We start from the raw sequence: 22,113 nt of genomic DNA, 5'->3' as shown, positions 1-22,113 counted from the left end.
GTCGAGGCCGAATCTTACGCAAATATCAAGGCGAGGGACTCCAACTCTTCGTCTGGAAATATGTAATCTGTCGCCACGGTCTCCCGTACGAGATAGTCACTGACAACGGGTCGCAGTTTATTTCCCTGCAATTCGAAAAATTTTGTGCACGATGGCGAATCAAACTAAGCAAGTCGACGCCGAGGTATCCGCAAGGAAACGGCCAAGCCGAAGCTACCAACAAGACTATACTCGATGGCCTAAAGAAAAGACTAGACGCCAAGAAGGGTGCCTGGGCCGACGAGCTTGACGGAGTACTTTGGTCCTACTGAACGACCCCAAGGACATCCACTAACCAAACCCCATTCTCCTTAGCCTACGGGATGGAAGCAATGGCACCCGCTGAGGTCGGCAGTTCCAGCCTCCGACGAACAATGCTCGTCCAAAACACTGCACTTAACAGTCAGATGCAAATGGATAGACTCGACGAGTTGGAAGAAGAACGAGACAAAGCACTCCTACGAATCCAAAACTACCAGCTCGCCGCAGCCAAGTACTATAACAAGAAAGTTCACAACCGGCATTTCGACGAAGGGGACCTCGTCCTCCGTAAAGTCTTTGAAAATACTGCCGAACCAGATGCCGGGAAAATGGGAGCCAATTGGGAGGGTCCATATCTAGTATCCAAGGTCGTCCATCCCGGCGTATACGAACTCTTAACAATGGGCGGCAAACCAGTGCCGAGATCTTGGAATTCGATGCATCTCAAGCGCTACTACTACTGAAAATCACCAAGCGAGCTCGGCTATATCCAGCTCGTCCTTTCTATAGTTTAAATAAACATGTAAATGTGAACTACGAGCGGCTTGATCCCTCCTGATCGGAGGGTACGTAGGCAGTCCCATTCTACGGGATACAGCCGCCAATAATATAAAATTTCTTTTTCAAATCATCGTTTGCAAATTATTTTAGTCATTACCCTGGCCCGGTAATGACCCGACGTTCCGACGTATTATTCTAAGCCGAGTCGCAACTCGCATAAAAGGGTAAGCCGACTGTTAACGGTCGCCCCTGGTTATATTAAGCCGAGTCGCAACTCGCACTAAAGGATAAGCCGACTATTAACGGTCGCCCCCGGTTATATTAAGCCGAGTCTAACTCGCATAAAAGAGATAAGCCGACCATCACGAGTCGCACTTTAAAAAAAAAAAAAAACAACAAAAAAGGCGACGTTAAAAAAATATTGGAGTCAAGTAAAAAGTAGAACTCTCAGGAGTACGAAATTTGATTTATTTAAAGGGGAGGATGCAAGTCTGATGTGGGTGCCGACCCCATTACGGCACAAACCAAAAAAAAATAATATAATAAAAGGAGAGGAAAGAGCTACAACAACGGAAAACAAGTCATTCAATTCCTAGATCGGCATTGGAAGGCTCGTTAAATTCCAACCCGCCAATTGTTGTCTGCCAATAGCGGCATGATTCTTTCACATCCTTCAGCAGATCCATCGGAACAGCCATGCCTCGCCCAACCATGTCCTCGAGGTATGCACAAATCCCTTCGACGCGACTACTTTCGCTAAAATAGTGGTTTGTGCTCTCCAACTGCGTCACGTAGCGGCGAAGCACGTCGACACGATCACGACAGGTTTCGATCTCCTCTCGTTCCTCAAACGGCCTCCGACCAAGGGTATCAAGGTCGCCCTGCTCAAGTGCGGGAATTACCACTTCCGCACATAAATCTTCGCGCCGGGTGCGTTCTTCCACCAAACGATTCCATCGCCACTTCGGGAAGAAAAACCCTTCGTTGATCAGCGGTTCAAGACATTCAATAACCCCGTCAACACGACAGAAGTCGTAGTAACGTTCGAACGAACGACGGGTGGCAATGACGTAAGCCCTTAATCGCTGAATGCGAGCGTTATAGTAGTTAAGTTCTGATTGAATCACCTCGTCGGATCTAACGCCGAGCTGTTCCCGCGCCCTGCGCAACCACGCCGATCTTGTCGTCACCGGCATTAGAGCAACTCTCTTCTTCCTACAAAAACAACAAACTCACCAAGACAGGATTGAAGGGAAACACAAAGACTATTTATAAGACGGGGAGCACAAGTCCTAACAGGCGCAAGTTCCCAAAACGAAAAAGGCATTCAATGAGTCCAATAAGCAACGCTTCGAAAATTAAAGCATTAAATGAGACCCTCAATTAATGCCCCCAAAAGGACGAATAAAGTTTTCAAGGGAGCCGACCCCTATACACGGCGCATAAAGTACGAGGGAGCCGACCCCAAAACACGGCAAAAGAAAGATAGTACGAGGGAGCCAACCCCTCAACACGGCGACAACACTGATCACGAGCTAGGCCAGCAACCGGAGACTCGCGCCCAGGAGTGGAAGGACGAGGTAACCCTTCGGCAGAACAGTCCGGAACCTGCTCCTCGACTCCATTAGAAGGTTGGTCGGTGACTTGCACCTCAACTCCGTCTGAAGGGCGATCATCAACCCGCTCCTGCTCGTCCAGTTCTTCACCCCCGATCTCCCCACTCTCCGACCTCTCATCCCCCGCCCTCATCAGTATGACCCTCCGTATTCCCGCTGATTGGGGAAGTGATCCAAGTCGGAATTGGGGGGAGAGGCCCGGCGAAAATCTGAGACAAGTCAAAATCAGCCTCGGAGATGTCAGGCAGATCAAACTCTTCAACCTCGCCCTTCAGCTGATTCATCACGGCCACAACCTGGCCCTTAAGCTCCTCATCAAGCAAGGAAATTCAACCCTCGGCGACGAGCGTTTCAAGCATTTGAACATTCCCAACAGCTTGGTTGTATTCGAGGAATTTCTCCCGCGACGCTTCAACCGCTTCGGCGTGGCTTTTGTGCTTCGATAAAAGCCTCTGCACGCGACCGGCCACCTCGTGAAAGGCATTGATTCGCTCATGGTGCCCATATTCATCACGCCGATCCCTGAGCCTTCTCGTCTCCGAGCTAAGGGTGAGCTTCAGACCATTGCAGGAAGCTTCGGACTCCTTAAGCTTCGTCGAGAGAGAATCCCGCTCTTTGATAAGCCCACTCCGGTGATGTTCGAGCTTGGCCACAAGGTCGCTAAGCCTCTGGTTGGACCGAACTGCCTCTCCCAATTGAGCCTCGAGTCGCTCAATCCTCTCATTTGACGCCCCTGAACGTTCCATGTCTCGAACACGACGTTCGTAGCGGGTGGCCATGCGGTTAATACGCGCAATAAACTGTTTAAAAAAAAATTTTAAATACATTCAAGGAAGATCTGCGAAGCGAATTGATTTAACCGACGAACCTCAAAAGATGCTTGAGCAACTTTGGTGACAGCGTCGGCCTCTTTCATCCTCTCAACAGAAGGGAGACGACCTTCGCCATAATGAATCTTCCGAAACAACTCGGCACAAGACTGCGAGTCAGATGGAAAGAGACGAGCTCCAGATGAATGAGCAAAATCCCAACTGAAGTCGGTCGGCTTCGACTTCTTCAGTGGGACAGACGGCTCTTCTTCAGGGCCATCCTTCCTTTTATGCGACCTTTGTGGAGGGTCGGCAATGCGACCAGAAGTCCCGTCCACCTTCCTCCTTGGAAGCGTCTCCTCAGGGCCGGTGTGGCGGTTAGGCGGGGGAGACCTTTGATGCATCCGTGAAGGATCATCCACAGCTCGACGAGGGGAAGGGGGGACCTTTTTGGACGAACCTGCAGCAGGGGGATCGGAACTTCGACGAACATCCTGACGGGGAGCCGACCGAGACGACGGCTCTGAAGCTTGGCGATAGCAAGCGGATGCATTAGGGACGTTCAAGTTCAGTTTCCCCATAGTCTCAGCGAAAAAAAAAAAATAATAATAAGACGGGGACAATGTCAAAACAAAGCTCGCAACGTATATATGTACTACCAAAAAAAAATATAATAAAAAAAATATATAGTACCTCTTGGTCTTTGGTTGGATGCTGACTTCCGTGGACGATCCTTTCTACCCTCGGTTCCCGGCCAAACGAAGGGGTAACGGAGCTTAATCGCGTCTATTTCGGCTCGGAAAGAAGAAGGGTATGGAAGCAAACACCTCGGAATAACAACTGCAAATTTTAAAAAAAAGGAGGGGGGGGTTAAGAAAAACCAAAGGAAGCAAGTGAAGATAACTAAGCAAGAAGGGTCGGCTACCGGGTGAAGGGTTCCACCCAGAAAACCAAGGGATCGACGGATCCTCCATAACCCCCGCGGCAACTTCCAAAAAGAAATACGAGCCTTTCCAGTTATACGTTTTACCCTTGGCACCCTCGACGAGCGTCGTCTTCTTTCCCGAGGCTACGTAATAAAGCCCGGGAGTCTTCTCCCGACTCGACGGATTCAGACACGTCAACTCTTCAAAGTGATCACAAGTAAGCTTGACCCTTGCAGCCTCGGCCATGATCGAAAGACCGACAGCATTTCGAAAGGTCGCCGGGACAAATTGGGAAACAGCCGCCTTTCGACGAGCAAAATACGTCATCAAAAAAGACGGAAGAGGAAAGGTGAGTCCGCACTCGGTGAAGTATTTCTCTGAAAGACAAATAAAACCGGAAGGTGCATCCCAGGGACGTTGAAAGGCGTTCGGAATCAAAATCTTCGGCTTCGTGTTCAGTTTCCTGGGACAATCCGCAACAACTGTCACGTCAACTCTTAATTTCCCGATACGAACTGCGTCAACTGCCGCATCAATTTTTATCGACGTCGCCGGCATATGATTGAAGAGATTCTCGGTTGGCAAAGGGATGTCGTCCAAGTTAGGGAAAGACGGGCCATCGTTCAAAGGCTCGTCTATCAAGGAGGGAGTCTTGAAAGTGAGCCCTGAGGAGCTAGGGACTGCAGATCCAGGAGCAAGACGACGCTTTATCTCTTCGAATCGAGCCGCATCCGAATCCGTCGAAGACGAGTCAGAGGATCTTAGAGAACGAGTTCGACGGCGAACAGATTTGGTAGAGCCGCTAGATTCAGAAGTCATCGCTCGTCGAAGGTGACTTCCGGCAGAGGGATTGGATGACTCGGATCGAGGAGAATTCATAATGAAAAAGCGACGACACACTAAAAGCAATATAACGACGAGATAGAAGAAAGGAAAAATACCTGAACGACGGGAGCACCAAAAACACGAGAAGATAACAAGATTAGAGAGGAAGTGATATTTATAGGGGAGGAAAGAAGAATCCAGAAACGTCATCATTGCAGCACGCGCTCAATGACGATACAACTTCCGGATTTCACGTGCTTCAAGCACCGAACGCGACGATTCGACCCTCAACGTTGGAAACCGCACCTTCACGCGCTACTCTGTATCATCCCACGCGCAGTCCTTCGCCTAAAGACTACAAACTAGAGGCGAAGGGGGGGGGACTATTGTTAGGGGTAGATCCAACCCCAACAAAAGGGCCCGGCCCAGGAAAAAGCCCATAAATATCCCTTTCGAGAGAGAAGGGTATTATGGTATTTTTCCTAGACGAACCGACACGATTCCCTATAAATACGGGCGTACGGCCTTTAGAAAAGGGGATCGAAGAAAAGCAGGAGAAGTCGTACAGCAAGTACAAGAGCTTAGCTCGTCCAAGCAAAAGTCAACGGTTCTAAGCTCATAGCTCGAAGAATCGACGAGAGATCAGCTCGTCTACTATCCTCGTCTACTTTTGTAACCCGTTTAAGTCGCGTTGTAGCCCGTCTTTTGTGTTTCGACATCAATATAATGGAAGAGAACTTCGACCCTCTTTGACCGAACTAAACATACTAATTGTGACCGAACATCAACAGAAATGATACTTCATTGTTTCCGGAGACTTTAATGGAGATTGAGACGGGAAACGATCCGGCGATCCAACAGGTAGGATTGGATTTGGGGAAGAAAAAGGTGAAGGAGATGATGTTTAAGTTTACAGATACCACCAATCTGTTTGGGATCTCTGGAATGAGCGGTTCCGGGAAGACCACTCTTGCAATAGAGTTTTCAAGAGACGATGATGTTCGAGGTTTGTGGAGTTTTATATATTGATAGTTTCCTATTGTGTGTTGATGATCTTGAATCTTGATCAAGATTTTGGTTGCAGGACTCTTTAACAACAAGGTTTTGTTTCTGACTGTGTCACGGTCTCCGAATTTTGAGAACCTCGAGTCCCGTATACGAGAGTTTCTTAATGATGGAGTTCGACAACGGAAGCTAGTGATCCTTGATGATGTTTGGACAAGGGATTCCTTGGATAGGCTGATGTATAAAATTCGTGGAAGCACAACTTTGGTAGTCTCACAGTCCAAGCTTGCGGATCCTAAAACCACCTACAACGTGGAATTATTAAAGGAAGATGAAGCAATGTCCCTCTTGTGTCTTTGTGCTTTCGAGCAAAACTCCCCGCCTTCTCCGTTCAGCAAAATTTTGGTGAAGCAGGTAATGCTTCTTCTATCTACATTAATGTAGATAACACTACTTAGCTTGCTTTTAAATACTCAGATTAATTAGTACTATGTTTGGTAGGTTGTTGATGAGTGTAAAGGTCTACCTTTATCTTTGAAAGTTCTTGGTGCTTCGTTAAAAAACAAACCTGAAAGATATTGGGAAGGAGTAGTTAAAAGATTATCAAGAGGTGAAGCCGTTGATGAAACTCATGAGAGCAGAGTGTTTGCTCATATCGAAGAATGTATAGAAAACCTCGACCCAAAAATCAGAAAGTGTTTCTTGGATATGGGTGTTTTCCCTGAAGACAAGAAGATCCCTCTTGATGTTCTCACCAACGTGTGGGTTGAGAGGCATGATATTGACGAGGAAACTGCTTTTTCCTTTGTTCTTCGTTTAGCTGACAAGAATCTCCTTACTATAGTGAACAATCCGAGGTACACTTTTTAATGATTTTGTCTCTTGTAGCCACTATCCACGTTTCTAATGGATTTACTACATCATAATTTAATTTTGTAGGTTTGGAGATGTGCACATTGGCTACTATGATGTATTTGTTACACAACACGATGTTCTGCGAGACCTAGCCATTCATATGTCTAATCGTGCGGAAGTAAATAGGAGAGAACGATTATTAATGCCAAAAAGAGACTTGGTGCTTCCAAGAGAATGGGAAAGGAATAAAGATGAGCTATTTGATGCCAAAATAGTCTCTCTTCATACAGGCAAGAATTGTCTAACTTTTTGGTTGGATACTAATTAAAGTTTTCAAGGGTTTAATAGATTTTTGTGTCTTTAGGGGAAATGGATGAAATGAATTGGTTCGACATGGACCTCCCTAAGGCAGAAGTTTTAATACTAAACTTCTCTTCGGATAACTACGTCTTGCCACCGTTTATTGGTAAGATGGTTGAACTCAGGATGCTCGTGATTATAAACAATGGCATGACTCCTGCACGTCTTCATGGCTTCTCTATCTTTGACAATTTGGCCAAACTGAGGAGTCTCTGGCTCAAGAGAGTTCACGTCCCTGAACTCTCCAGCAGCACCATTCCACTGAAAAAGCTATGCAAGATGCATTTGATCCTTTGTAAGGTCAACAACACTTTTGATCGGACAACATTCGACATGTCCCACATCTTCCCAAGCTTGTGTGATCTCACTATCGATCATTGTGATGATCTTGTGGAACTAAACTCCAAAATCTCTGGGATGACTTCTCTCAAGTCTCTAAGCATAACCAACTGTCCCCGCATTACTGAGTTACCCAAGAATCTGAGTGATCTACAATCCCTTGAACGCCTAAGGTTATATGCTTGCCTCGAGCTGGTATTCCTTCCGGTCGAAAATTGTGAGCTGCCATGTCTAAAGTACGTTGACATTTCACAATGTATCAGCTTGAGTTCTCTTCCTGAAAAGATAGGGAAGCTAAGGACACTTGAGAAAATTGACATGAGAGGATGCAGTATATTGGAACTACCAAGTTCTGTAGTCGCCCTCAAGTCTCTACGCCATGTCATTTGCGATGAGGAGGCTTCGTCTCTGTGGGACAATGTCAAAAAAGTGATTCCGGAACTTTGCATTGAAATCCCTGAAAAATGCTTCACCGTGGATTGGCTCGACGAGTAGGCTCCTTAATTTATCCATCAAACTTTTGATAACCTCTTGTATAAAATCATGGTTTCAATACACCCCTCTTCATATATATAACATCATCTTTAGTTATCAATTCCTAATCTCTTATTATAACAAAGTAATCAGTTTTTTTTTTTTTAAATTCAATAACAACAACATGTGAATACCAAGATAATTTAATCTTGGCATGCAGTTCATTTACAACTATCGTGCACATGTCTAACAAAGACATTTGTTCCAACTCAATTTCAGATTCAAATCACAAATATGATATTTCTGGCTCCAAAACGGCACACATAATATTTGACGGATTCAATCAAGAGAGATTGATAGTGGTAGTCAGTTACAATCAGTGGCAGATTCATATCGATGGATCGAAATCAGATATGGGGTGTCAGCACTAAAAAACTTACCAATATGTTGTTGGTACTTTACAAGATTATTACATGCAAATTTTTTAAAAAAAAAAATATTTTACCGGGTTAAGTGACCCCTTTCTCCTTTAGTAGGTCCGCCACTGGTGGGTAATACCTAATTTATCTATTAGGATACATCAAACTTCACACTGAAATAAAGGAGAAAGGTCTACATAATTTAGGTTTTATTGGAAAAAATAAAGCAGAGAGGTCTCCAACCGAATCATGAACTTCAAATTGTAGAGGAGATTACTACACCTAATGTATGACCATATGAAATAGAAAAGCTAGAGATTGTCCTTACCAGAACTTAGAGAGAATGCAGAATTTAGGAACAAAGCAAACAAGAGTAAGTAACTTCCCTCTTGTTCAAACGTCAAACGTCTGCATGAATGCATACGAGACTGCTACATGAACATAAATCTGAAGGCCCATCTGAAGGCCCTGTCCACCGTTAGATCATTGTACAAAAGACCGTCTAAAATCTAAACACTCAATCTTTTGACTTTCATTGTTTTGGTCAATATCAACTGCGAAAAAATAAGGCAAATAAAATAACGTACTTTACACAGAAAGTTGTGTTACGTATTTATTGGTGGGTTGTTAGAATGGGAGTTCTTAAATTTTTTTTTATGAATTAATTGTGTACTGTTTGAAATATAAGAACCCATGATTTCTTAGATAAAATTTTTTCTTTAATTGGTAGGTTCTTATTTTGGATCTCTTATTTTTGAAAATATTATTTTTTAAAATTTAAAAATTTTAAATAGAATAGAAGTGGTATAAATATGTAAACATTTAAGATTTTCTAAAATTAGAAAATATTCCATCCCTATATTAGTAAAAGAGAAGTACAACTTCTACATATACCGATAATGCCCCTAAGATTTAATTTAGAATTCAAAGTCACTAAGGGTAAATTAGTACTTCATCGTCTATCGGGTCGGGTTAAAATTTTGAAATTACCCGAAATCTAGCAATTGGATATTTTGCAGTTGGATTCTTAATGGGTTTGGTTTTTAACCCATTCTCGAGATTTTAGAAATATTTTTGAATAAAAATAATAAATAAAGCTTCATCTTTATTTCATTGCCATACCTGTAGGCCGACAATTACGGTCTTTAAAGTTATAGGATTCTCAGGAATCTCACGTCAAACTAGATTATAGGAATATCATTTAATTTAGGAGATATCATTAGTCCAAAAAAAAAAAAAAAAAAAAATTTAGGAGATATCAATTTCTATAGAATATTGATCGATCCTGTAATTTAGGAAACTATTAAAATAATTAAAATGGATTTTTTGTAAGTCTTAACAATAAAATCTAAATCAATCAATATAAATCCTACGATAAACTTTAACAAAATTATCATATTTAATATATCAATAATTTATTTCCCAAACCGTAAAGATCTCAATTTTTTGAAAATCTTCTAAAAATATTTGAATGTAATTAGTTATTTGAATGAAATTTATTAAATTTCCAAATCGTAAATCTATTAAAACTCCATCCTTAAATAATTGTGAACAAAATATTTAAATAGTGAACATTATATTACCGAATTAATCATGCAATATATTCTTAGAATATACCCTACAAACTACTCTAATTGTTGATGCTAATCGTCTTGCTATAAATACAATGTTAGTCTTCAAGGTTGAATCATTATCCCTTCCACTATTTCTTTGTTGTCTATTTCATTTCCCCTTTTTCCTATAAATGATGAATTCAAAAGTTTTACGATGTCACTCGCTATGGCATGTTGTATATCGGCTTGGATTGTAAGTTATTCATAGTCCTCTCTAATATTGATTTTATTGAATTTTTTACTATATGTTTCTATGAATTTCTACTAGATTTGAAAGCTTATGTCTTGCTTATTCTTAGGTCATGACTATCTTCTCCGTTACTCTCGGATGGGCTGCTTCAAATTTGGTATAAGCCTTTTCCATGTCACCTCTATTTCTTTTCATGTTAAAATTTTGTTACTAAATGCTGAGTCTATTTCTCTTTAGGATTTGCATATAATGTTGTTGTTTTTGTTGTTGTAGGTTGCTCTTCCTTGTGGAATGTTTTTTCAATCATTTTTGGCATAAAATCGTATCTTACTTCTATTGAGGCCAAATGCTTCTTATGGTACGATTCTTATGGGGTTTCAACATATTTTAATGTGTAAAAGTGATTTTTTTTTGTATGCTAACATGCTCTCTTTTTCTTTGTTTTCTTTAGGGGATGAAGAAAAAGTAACTTATATTTCTTATTTTTAGTATGTTGAAATCCCGTAAAAATCTTACCATAAAGATCACAATTATTACTAATTGCGCTCTAAGAGAGACACTAAAAACGATAACAAAATCTAGATGAGAAATTATTGTAAAATATATATTTCTATTTGTTTAGAGACCATAAAGATCACAATTATTACTAATTTTATATTTGTTGGATACATCAATTCAAAATATTAAAAATATTTTTTGAACATATAAATCCTAATGCTAATTGTAATGTAATTTTATCCAACCAATTTTGTATCCAAACTAGCTGTCCTACAATCAAGTGATAAATGTATTTCTTTTCACAAATAATTTCTTAGATTAATATATTTACATTAATATTTTGATATATCTCACAAATCATTTCTTAAATTAATATATTTACATCCTCAATTCTAGCAGACCCTTTTCTTATTTTTCCCAAACTAATGGCAATATTAAAATTTTAAATATTTTAATCTGTTAATACTGATTATAATACCATTTAGTAATTGTTTTATCATCTTTTATTTTATCCAGACTTATTACAAAATTATGACTCTCCCTTATCAATTGAATTAGCATAAAATGAAAATAAATATTTGATCCAATCCGTTATGGAGCACATACATCCGCAAGTTTTTTCATAAGTTGTTAAAATTTTCACATTTTTTTCTTTCATTGTATCAAAATTCATTAGATAACCATTTGTTCGCTTTTCTACTATTTTATATAAATTCATTACCCTAATCCGTATATTAATCACAATGATGGACCACGTTATAGTAAAACAGAATTATAATATATTTTAATTTATTATTTGTATATTCATAAATATTCCCCCGCGCTGTAGCGCGGGTCCGATACTAGTTTTTATTAATTTTCAAACATATAAAAGATAATAAAAACATTAATATATATTATAATAGAAGTGCAGCCTTGTGGAGTTCCACTCCAGTAGCACCTTGTTGTCCAACCAAAAAAAAAAGAAACGAATCAATGGTAGAGGTAGATAGGTAAACATGAAAAGGGAACAAAGTAGAGAGGAGCAGAGAGGATTTTGAGATGACTTACAGAGCAATAGGAAGCAGGAGGATTTGTTTTCCATCTTTTGGGTTCATATATACATCTCCATCATCTAGAGACGTAGCAAACAAGAAAACCATTAAATATTAGTCCACCTAACTTATGGATAGGGGAAGTGAAGCAAACGTAAGGAGGGAGTGATTGTGAGTAATGAAAAGACTTGCCTGACTTGTTGTTGGAAAACATCAACGATTGAGCTTCTTCTCTGCTCCGGTGATTAGTTGTTTGTGTAGAGAGCTGGTTCACAGAATTTCTAAAAAGAAACAAATACTTACACCAGTGTCCTCCTGCTTCTGATCATAACCTGCAAAGACACAACGAAAACAAATACTTGCACCAGATATTAAATCATCATCATCATCAAAGCTTGGTCACAAAACTTGAAACAGAAGAAAATTAAATTATGAGTAAGGATCTAGACAGGCTACTACTTACAGAGGGGTTTACTTTCGGTGGTGTTGTTGTTGTTCTGAATCTTCTTCTCCACTCTGAATTTTTCTGGAATTTAATCAAAATAAATAGATTGCGTGAAGACATAAAAAGGAAAGAGATGCAAGGAGAGTTAAAAGGGAAACAGAGAGTTTTTATTACCTGTGGAAGGGAACCGTTGGCATGAGACAATGACAAGTAGTTTTTTTGTTCAAAAGGGTTTTGCTTTGAAGTCTGGTGCGGTGCCTTGTGTTGTGCTCTCTCATCGCCACCAGGACTCGAACGCTCTCTTCTGTTTCGTTTCACCTAACCAAAAGAAACAATTAAACAAGCTTGTTTGATATTACTACAAGCTCAATCAAACAAGAACAATGTACTCTTAAATTATACAATCATGTGTCAAGAACACAAACAGTTACAAAAACAGTGATATTGAAAGATATATTGTTTTGACAAAATCAGTTATATAACATATCCATCTTCAGACGTTATCTAAACTTAACCAAAACAGATCATCATTAGCTTACACAAATAACAACACCAAAAACAACTAATCAGAAGATCTTCTGTTGAATCAAGTTAGTAACTTTAATCAGCATATTGGCGAGACATGAAGGCCAAATCTTTTCAAATTCATCATAATCGGAGATTAGGAAGACAACATCTACTAAACATATGGATCATATCGGAACAAATGAACACCAAGAACCCTAATTTTCTAACAAACATCAAAAAATCCTAAATTGCGAAGAACCCTAATCATACCATATGATTCAATCACTAATTGTATTGAGAAACTTACCATATGATTCCAATTGATTCAATCTCTTCCGATTGAGTGGAATCCAAATTCAAATCGCCTCTCATACATCCTCTCGGAGACGATTCAATCTCTTCTGCTAGCTACACAAATCTTTGTCTTTTCAGGACTTCAATCGCGAGAGAAAGAGAGAGAGAATGAAAGAAATAAAATTCGATCCAAATAATTTTTTTTTCTATTTTCTATTTTTTCGTTCGGCCAATAGAATACTGACACGTATCGTCTCTTAGATCAACATGCGATATACTATATAAGGGATTCTCTTACATTTTTTCTTTTCTTCTGATTAATTTTTTTCTTCTGATTAATTTTTTACAACAAAATACTAAGATCTCCTCTATGAACTCCCGATAAACAAGGTCTAACTAAATATGGAAACAAAATTAAAATATTAGAACTTCATAAAAGAAAAGACGAAGCAACTAAAAAGGAACATGATAGAAAAATATCAAACGGCCGAAGAAAAAATGTTGTGAAAAATTATGGATTTAAAAAGATAGTAAAATACATATATCAAAATAAGAAGTACAAAAAAAAATATATATATACCAAAAGTAGATATTTGTTTTGAGAAAGTGTTTAAACATAAATATATAAATAATCAAAGAGAAGACAGAAAAAAAAAATCAAATGAATCTGTCTTTTTCAAGTGTGTCGGGGAAATGATAAATTCGACCACGATTACGGATACCACTAGTTATTGCCACATGCAAATGGATTAGTCAAAATCGTCAACTTTGACTCCGCAGCTCACGAGTCGACACTCTCTTTCTATTAATAGCTTTCAACTACTTCTCTCAACACAACACAACACAAGGACACCATGAACTCTACATTTCCTCTCTTCATCTTTACCGTCGTTATCTTTCTCCGATGTCTAAATCCCACCGGAGCTGCCACGTGTCATCCTGATGATGAAGCCGGTCTACTAGCTTTCAAAGCCGGTATAACTCGAGACCCTTCCGGTATTCTCAGCACATGGAAGAAAGGTACTCCTTGCTGTTCTTGGAACGGTGTCACTTGTCTCACCACCGACCGTGTCTCCGCACTCTCTGTCGGCGGACAAGCGGATGTTGCCGGAAGCTTTCTTTCCGGTACTCTCTCGCCATCACTAGCCAAACTTAAGTTCCTCGATGGTATTTACTTCATGAATCTCAAGAACATCATTGGTCCATTTCCTCAATTCCTTTTCGTATTACCAAATCTTAAGTACGTTTACATCGAAAACAACCGTCTCTCCGGTCCTCTCCCGGTTAACATCGGCTCGCTAAGCCAGTTAGAAGCGTTTAGTCTCGCGGGAAATGGGTTCACCGGTCCGATACCAAATTCGATATCTAATTTGACTCGGTTAACTCAGCTCAATCTCGGCAATAATCTCCTAACCGGAACTATACCGTTAGGGGTTGCTAACCTCAAGCTCATGTCGTTTCTCAACTTCGGTGGCAACCGTCTCTCTGGCACTATCCCGGATATTTTCAAATCAATGCCGGAGCTCCGATCTCTCGCTCTCTCCCGCAACGGATTCACAGGGAATCTTCCACCGTCGATTGCATCGCTCTCACCGATTCTTAGGTTCCTTGAGTTAGGCCATAACAAACTCTCCGGGAAGATCCCAAACTTTTTATCGAACTTCAAGGCTCTCGACACATTGGATCTCTCCAAGAATCGGTTTACGGGTGTCTTACCAAAGAGTTTCGCCAATCTAACCAAAATTTTCAATCTTGATCTCTCCCATAATCTTCTAACCGATCCGTTCCCTGTTTTGAATGTGAAAGGCATTGAATCTCTGGATCTTTCTTACAACCAATTTCATCTCAACACCATTCCCAAATGGGTGACTTCGTCGCCGATCATCTTCTCGTTGAAGCTAGCAAAATGTGGGATCAAGATGAGCTTAGATGACTGGAAGCCAGCGCAAACATACTACTATGATTTCATCGATTTGTCAGAAAACGAGATCTCGGGAAGTCCAGCAAGGTTCTTGAACCAAACAGAGTATCTGGTGGAGTTCAAGGCATCAGGAAACAAACTCCGATTTGATATGGGGAAGTTGACGTTCGCGAAGACGTTGAAAACCTTGGATATATCAAGGAACTTGGTATTTGGGAAGGTACCAGCGGCGGTGGCTGGATTAAAGACATTGAACGTTAGTCAAAACCATCTTTGCGGAAAGCTTCCGGTGACAAAGTTCCCAGCCAGCGTGTTTGCCGGAAACGACTGTCTTTGCGGCTCTCCACTATCTCCTTGTAAAGCTTAAGCGGCAAGAAAACTACAACCGGAATTTGGATTTACGGTGACAATTAAAGTTTTGTATTAATTAAATAACAATAAAGTAGTTTTACGATATGAATAAGCTTCATTACAACGATATGTATGTATTCGTGAAAGTACTTTAAGTAGTATTTAAGTTTTCAACAGTTTTGTACTATTATTTTATTTCGTGAACGTACTCAAAAGTAGTACAAAAATGAGAAATTGAATGAACTCAAGAATTTTGTTTGTCAACACATTATGAAAGAAATTGATACTAAATAAATAATTTAGAGATACCTGATTTATTTTGCCACTAAATAGATTTGATCATAAAATCATTATAACCATTGACTATGATTTTGTAAGAAACAAAATTATTATTACTCGTCATCTTCAACATGATTATAAAAATAATGAAAAGGTAAAAACAGAGTAGTAGTATTCTGTTACAAGAGTGCTCCAATTTATGTACCGTTTGCTTATATTTAGACTCTTAGCCGATGTGTTCCCTAATCAGAATAATAATAAGTTAACAAATGATGCGTAGATAATGAATTATATCGCTATAACATGGGACAAAACTTTTTTATTTTGAATTTAGTGAGAATTTATTTTTAAGTTTTCCTAAATGGTTAACAAAAAACCTAATGATTAAACCGGAGCAGTCCTTACTAGATAGATGTATATATAACTTCATCCCTACAAAATTTATTTGATCACATATGTATATAAGCACACATAAATCTTACCAAACTACAAACCAAGTGATCATCAGCATCAAATCTTTTTTCTCTTTACATACACATCACACAAGGTCATTCCCAGGACATATAGCGTAACATCGAGGCCTGAAACCATCTCTAAACTAGCTTTCTTCTTAGTATTTTTGTGTGTCTAGAACAGAAGTTTTACTAGACTAATCCATCCACATTCAATTAAACACTAACATATAAAACAAAATATTCAAAGTCATAACAAAGGGATTCATAAGAGAGGCAGTATCTTAAACTTCACCACCATAAAACGAAAACTGACTAATTGGTTCTTCCAAAACAATCTAAACTTCCACTTTCTTACGATAAACGAATAGATGAAGCTTCTAGTGTTAAGAGAATAAAGGCATGAATCTTCAGCCCAACTTGAGGCCATCTTAGTCCACAATCTCGACCATTGTACTTACATATCTTTGACTTTTATTTTCTGGTCAATAACGCACATACAGTTGGACAAAAATAACGTGTTGAAAAAAGTTTTACAAAAATAACGTACATTTTTTAACAAAAAATGAAAATTGTTATTTTTCCTAAATAAGTTTTTTTTTTTTTTTGGAACAAAGTTCCTAAATAAGTTTTATAATAATCTAAAATATTATTTAATCATGCATGATAGAAAACAAACAAAAAATACATGATGGAAATTTTGAATTCAACTCTTCCGATACCATTAAACAACAAAGTTCAAGAAAAAGAAGGAAAATACGTTTAACCTTTTTATATATTTTTTGTTTCATTTTAAGTGATATTAAAAGTTTTTACGTAAAACTTAATAAAATATATACTTTTCATTTACTTTACTTCTTTTACATAAAAAAACCTTTGAATAAAATCTGTTACAATCAAAGATAGTATAAGAAACTGTCACTCTCAAGGGATCGAGAGATGGCAAATTCGACAACGCTTACGGACGGGATACATATACCACAACTTATTGCGACCACATGCATATGAGATATGAGTATATGACTTTGTCAAAATCGTCAGCTCTTTAGTCGTCATTTTCTTTCTATTAATAGCTACCAATGGCTTCTCTCAATCAATACAACACAATACAAAACAAAACAAAGACCACGATGAACTCTAATTCCTTCTGTCTCTTCATCTTTGCCGCCGCTATCTTTCTCTTGTGCTTAAGTTCCAATGAAGCTGCCACGTGCCATCCTGATGATGAGGCGGGTCTTTTAGCTTTCAAATCGGGTATAACTCAAGATCCTTCCGGCATCCTCAGCTCATGGAAGAAAGGTACTGCTTGCTGTTCATGGTCCGGTGTCGGTTGTGTCACCAACCGCGTCACGGGACTCTCTCTCAGTGGACAATCTGATGTTACCGAAACATATCTTTCCGGCACTATCTCGCCGTCATTGGCCAAACTCCAACACCTTGTAGGGTTTTACTTCACCGATCTTCGAAACATCACTGGTCCTTTTCCTCAATTCCTTTTCCAACTACCTCAGCTAAAGCAAGTCTACATCACAAATAACGGTCTCTCCGGTCCTCTTCCGGCTAACATTGGTGCGCTAAGCCAGTTAGTGGAATTAGGTCTCGACGGAAACCGGTTCACCGGTCCGATCCCGACTTCGATTTCCAATTTAACCCGGTTATTTCAGCTCAACCTCGGAAATAATATCTTAACCGGAACTATACCCGTAGGGATTGCTAAACTCAACCTCTTATTGTCACTCAACTTAGGCGGCAATCGTCTATCTGGAACCATACCTGATATTTTCAAATCCATGACGAAGCTCCAATCTCTAACCCTCTCCCGCAACGGATTCTCTGGGGGTATTCCTCGCTCTATTGCATCACTCAGACCGGTTCTCTTGTTCCTCGACCTAAGCCAGAATAATCTCTCCGGGACGATCCCGATCTTTTTATCCAACTTCAAGGTACTCGACTCGTTGGATCTTTCGAAGAATAGGTTCTCCGGAGTCGTGCCGACGAGTTTAGCCAATATGCCAAAGCTTTTCCATCTCAACCTTTCCCACAATATTTTAACCGGTCCAGTCCCAGCCTTGAAGAACGTTGACGGCATCGCCACTCTAGACCTCTCATACAATCGATTTAACCTCAAAACGATACCCAAATGGGTGACCTCGTCACCATCCATCTACTCGTTGAAGCTGGTAAAATGCGGGATCAGTATGAGCTTTGACCATTGGAATCCTGTGAACCCCAACATTTACTTTTACGTCGATCTCTCAGAAAACGAGATCTCAGGGAGTCCAGCAAGGTTCTTGAACCAAGCACGTAACCTGTATGAGTTTCAAGCGTCAAGGAACAAACTCCGATTCGATTTGGGGGGAACTGACGAATTTAAGTGAGAGACTAGAGATCCTGGATCTGTCCAAGAATTTGGTATTTGGGAAGGTACCAACGACAGTTGCTACCCTGCAGAAACTGAACTTGAGTTATAACCATCTTTGCGGAAAGCTTCCAGCGACTAAATTTCCAGCAAGCGCCTTCGTAGGTAACGACTGTCTTTGCGGCTCTCCACTTCCTCCTTGTAAAGCTTAAGTTGCAAGAAACCTATATAGTTTTGTATTTGGATTTACTTTGAGACGTAGCTCCAAAAAATATTTGTAACTAGCATTTGATCCGCGCTACGCGCGGAAGTTAGATGAGGGCGTTATTTTTACTCTTTCCGTCTGCTTATGTTGTTTGTATGTTTTCTTTTGCTCTTTTGTTAATTTTTTTTTCTGTACCTTTTTTTCAGCTAGTATAATGTAGTCAATCTTTTTATTCTTAATAAATTTAAATCATCATGATCTTTTTTTGTTTTAAAAAAATATAGAATTAGAAGTTAAATTTGTATAGTAATAGTTGTTGTCTTACTTTACTCGTTACTTGTGCTTAATTAAAATTATTTTTCATTTTATCGTTGGATTGTTATTTGGTATTATTATATGTGGTTGTAGGTAATCTTTTAATTATTTTATTATTTAATTAGTAACCTGGGCTTTTAAAGAAATATGAAACAAAAGAATATGAATAGTTTAGTGGATTGTATCAAAAAATTGAGCTTATTAAATTAAAGGAGTGTCTGATGTGACAGCACCAAAAATAAGCAAAGTTAACTTTATATATATAGATAATGAATGTAATAGCCTACATGCGTTGGCATGAAACTTTTACGTACGGGAATAAAAAAACTTATTATAGTAGTTGTATATATCTATTAAGTTTTTGGCGGTTTGTGTTTTAAACTTGTCCCTACATTGGTGGAGGTTGCTTTTGATTTTTACCGACTCCATCTTTTGTCTTTTTCAGTCAGATGAGAGCGAATCTGTCGGGTTTGGAAAGATTTTGCTCCTGTCTCTATAAAACAAATTTGAACGATATCTACTAATACTATGTTCGAAAGGCTTCTATCTAGGCGTTTCAAAATCGCGTTTCCACCGACATCGCCCTAGAAGTATTATTTAAAGCAATACGACAAAAGGATCTTGATGAATGCTACGCCATTGACAAGAGAGGCAGCATCTTAAACTTCAACACTAATAAAACAAAAACTGACCAATTGAATTATTCAAAACTAATCTAATTTCCACTTTCTTACGATAAACAGACGGCATAAAGCCTACTAATATTAGATTACCTTAAGAGAATAAAGGCGCATAAATCTATATATCAGCCCATATTGAGGCCAACTTAGTCCACACAGTCTATCTCATTGTAATTAGGTCTCTCTGACTTTTAATTTGTGGTCAATAACGTACATATTGTTAGACAAAAGTAAGGTGTTGAAGATAAACGAAATGAAAATGTTATTTTCGTAACTAATTTTCATAAACTCCAACTTTTTTTAATTAGAAATATCCGAATTTCTTGAAATACATGTAGACAAGTACATGTTCCAGAGTAAACATTTTACAAACTAGAATATAGGAATTGATAATGCTAACTCTGGACGTGGATTGAGTACAGAAATATACCTCCAAAGATCTCTCGGCCTTCAAAGAGTAAATGCAACCAACCACTGTACCACAGAGACATTTTAACGAATAAATACATTTTGAATTAATAAATAAATATTGGTTAAACTAAAAACTGAAACCGAAACTAAGCCGATATCATATAAATTTAAATTAAAATAGGAAAATATTTTAAATAACTAAAATATCCAGAAAATGTTAGATATATTTGTCAAAATTTTATCACTTTTTTATTCAAATTAACAATAACAATGTTAAATAAAATTATATTGTTATGGGTACCCAGAACTAAACCGAAAATAACCAAATCCAACTGAAATAATAAACTAAACAAATGGATATTAAACTCTTATATCCAAAATATCTGGAATTGAATGGATATATCCGAAACTAAACCGAATACCTGAAAATCCAGGACTAGTCTGGATCTGTACACTTAACCTTTATAAATCTGAACATACATAATTATTTACTTTTATTATATTTTTTGTCCCGCATGAACGGGAGAAAAGCAGACATAAAATAACATAGATATTTTGTTACACAAACAAAATTGTTATTAGTAAGTTTTGGATAAATATTACATCAACATGATATTAAAAAAGATAAAATATTACTTTCGTCAGTGAATTTTTCGGTATATGGTTTCCACGACTTTAACCTACATCTTACACAACAAAATCACTCGTTTACATGAGTTGATGTGCCAGTAGGATCATGAAATGAACCTTGTCTCTATGAGCAAGATAACGCGGCATGAGATAAAGTCTACCTGTGTATATCACTTATTGCTGCCACATGCAAAAGGATTGGTCCAAATTGTTGACTTTGACTTCGTAGCTCTGAAGTCGTCGCTCTCCCTCTATATTGATACATTGATACCGATAGCTTTATTCAATCCCACAGCACAACATCACCATGAACTCTTTCTCATTCACTCTCTTCATATTTTCCATCACTATCTTCCTACAGTGTTTAAGTTCCACCGGAGCTGCCACGTGTCATCCTGATGACGAGGCAGGTCCTTTTAGCTTTCAAATCGGGTATAACTCAAGATCCTTCCGGCATGCTCAGCTCTTGGAAGAAAGGTACCTCTTGCTGCTCTTGGAAGGGTGTCATTTGCCTCAACAGCGACCGCGTCCACCATACTCGAACTAGTCGGATTTCTCAAAAAACCCGAACGTTCCCTCTCTGGCACTCTCTCACCCTCGCTAGCCAAACTCAAACACCTTAACGTCATTAGCTTAGGAGATCATGGGAACATCACTGGATCTTTTCCAAAGTTCCTTCTTCAATTAACAAAGCTAAGGTACGTTGACATCCAAAAATACCGTCTCTCCGGTCCACTTCCGGCCAACATCGGCGTGATAAACACGTTGGAAGAAATCTTTCTTAATGGAAATAAGTTCACCGGTTCGATCCCGAATTCGATATCAAATCTGACTCGTTTATCTTATCTCTTTTTGGGCGGTAATCTCCTAACCGGGACTATACCCTATGAGATTTCTAATCTCAAGCTCTTGCAGAATCTGAATCTTGGGGGCAACGGCCTCTCTGGAACCATTCCAGATATTTTTGAATCCATGACGTTGCTCAAATTTCTCGATCTCTCCCGAAACGGATTCTCCGGGGAGCTTCCTCCGTCCATTGTGTCAGTCGCACCAACACTCCTCGCCCTCGAACTGAGCCAGAACAATCTCTCCGGGACGATCCCAGGCTATATATCGAGATTCAATCGGCTCGAAAAATTGAATCTCTCCAAGAACCGGTTCTCCGGTGTTGTGCCGGAAGGTTTTGTCAATCTGACCAATCTTATCAATCTTGATCTCTCCCACAATCTTCTAACTGATCAGTTCCCTGACTTGATCATTAATACCATTGAATATCTTGATCTCTCGTACAACCAATTTCAACTAGAAACGATTCCAAAATGGGTGACTTCGTTGCCAAGCATCTTCTTGTTAAAGCTAGCAAAATGCGGGATCAAGATGAGTTTAGACGACTGGAAGCCAGCGGAACCCTTGTACTTCCATTACATTGATCTGTCGAAAAATGAGATCTCAGGGAGTCTAGAAAGGTTCTTGAACCAGACAGAGTATCTCCTGGAGTTG

General features: G+C 39.1%; 4 protein-coding genes, 1 long non-coding RNA gene and 2 pseudogenes across 5 annotated transcripts; 5 read left to right on the top strand and 2 right to left on the bottom strand.

Moving 5' to 3' along the window:
* Positions 1–362: 362 nt before the first annotated feature.
* On the top strand, positions 363–764 carry LOC147923658 (uncharacterized). Its single transcript, XM_087496512.1, has one exon. It carries the CDS (start codon positions 363–365, stop codon positions 762–764), a length of 402 nt encoding a protein of 133 aa, XP_087352638.1.
* A 1,982-nt stretch (positions 765–2,746) lies between these two features.
* Positions 2,747–4,971, bottom strand: LOC147923657 (uncharacterized). The gene is made up of 4 exons (XM_087496511.1): positions 4,152–4,971; positions 3,920–4,066; positions 3,286–3,686; positions 2,747–3,217 (listed from the first exon to the last, which is right to left on the bottom strand). The coding sequence occupies exons 1-4, from the start codon at positions 4,969–4,971 to the stop codon at positions 2,747–2,749; spliced, it is 1,839 nt and encodes a 612-aa protein (XP_087352637.1).
* Positions 4,972–5,782: 811 nt separating this feature from the next.
* LOC104757718 (disease resistance protein ADR1-like) lies at positions 5,783–8,131 on the top strand. Its single transcript, XM_087494019.1, has 5 exons — positions 5,783–5,983; positions 6,062–6,396; positions 6,484–6,839; positions 6,922–7,127; positions 7,202–8,131. The coding sequence occupies exons 1-5, from the start codon at positions 5,800–5,802 to the stop codon at positions 8,029–8,031; spliced, it is 1,911 nt and encodes a 636-aa protein (XP_087350145.1). The 5' UTR covers positions 5,783–5,799; the 3' UTR covers positions 8,032–8,131.
* A 3,358-nt stretch (positions 8,132–11,489) lies between these two features.
* On the bottom strand, positions 11,490–13,161 carry LOC147923656 (uncharacterized). The gene is made up of 6 exons (XR_015585736.1): positions 13,024–13,161; positions 12,384–12,527; positions 12,228–12,290; positions 11,957–12,096; positions 11,781–11,844; positions 11,490–11,670 (listed from the first exon to the last, which is right to left on the bottom strand). It is a non-coding gene; the product is annotated as an uncharacterized LOC147923656 (long non-coding RNA).
* Positions 13,162–13,794: 633 nt separating this feature from the next.
* Positions 13,795–15,458, top strand: LOC147923655 (uncharacterized). Its single transcript, XM_087497155.1, has one exon. The coding sequence runs from the start codon at positions 13,865–13,867 to the stop codon at positions 15,296–15,298; it is 1,434 nt and encodes a 477-aa protein (XP_087353281.1). The 5' UTR covers positions 13,795–13,864; the 3' UTR covers positions 15,299–15,458.
* A 1,645-nt stretch (positions 15,459–17,103) lies between these two features.
* On the top strand, positions 17,104–18,837 carry LOC147923654 (uncharacterized; annotated as a pseudogene).
* A 2,076-nt stretch (positions 18,838–20,913) lies between these two features.
* LOC147923653 (uncharacterized) overlaps positions 20,914–22,113 on the top strand; it is a 4,777-nt pseudogene continuing 3,577 nt past the window's right edge.

Source organism: Camelina sativa, chromosome 17 (genome assembly GCF_030686135.1).
Source record: "Camelina sativa cultivar CO46 ecotype springtype chromosome 17, ASM3068613v1".
NCBI classification, from domain to species: Eukaryota; Viridiplantae; Streptophyta; class Magnoliopsida; order Brassicales; family Brassicaceae; genus Camelina; species Camelina sativa.
Note: the sequence above shows the minus strand (reverse complement) of the source record. Positions and strands in the feature narration are given on the sequence as shown.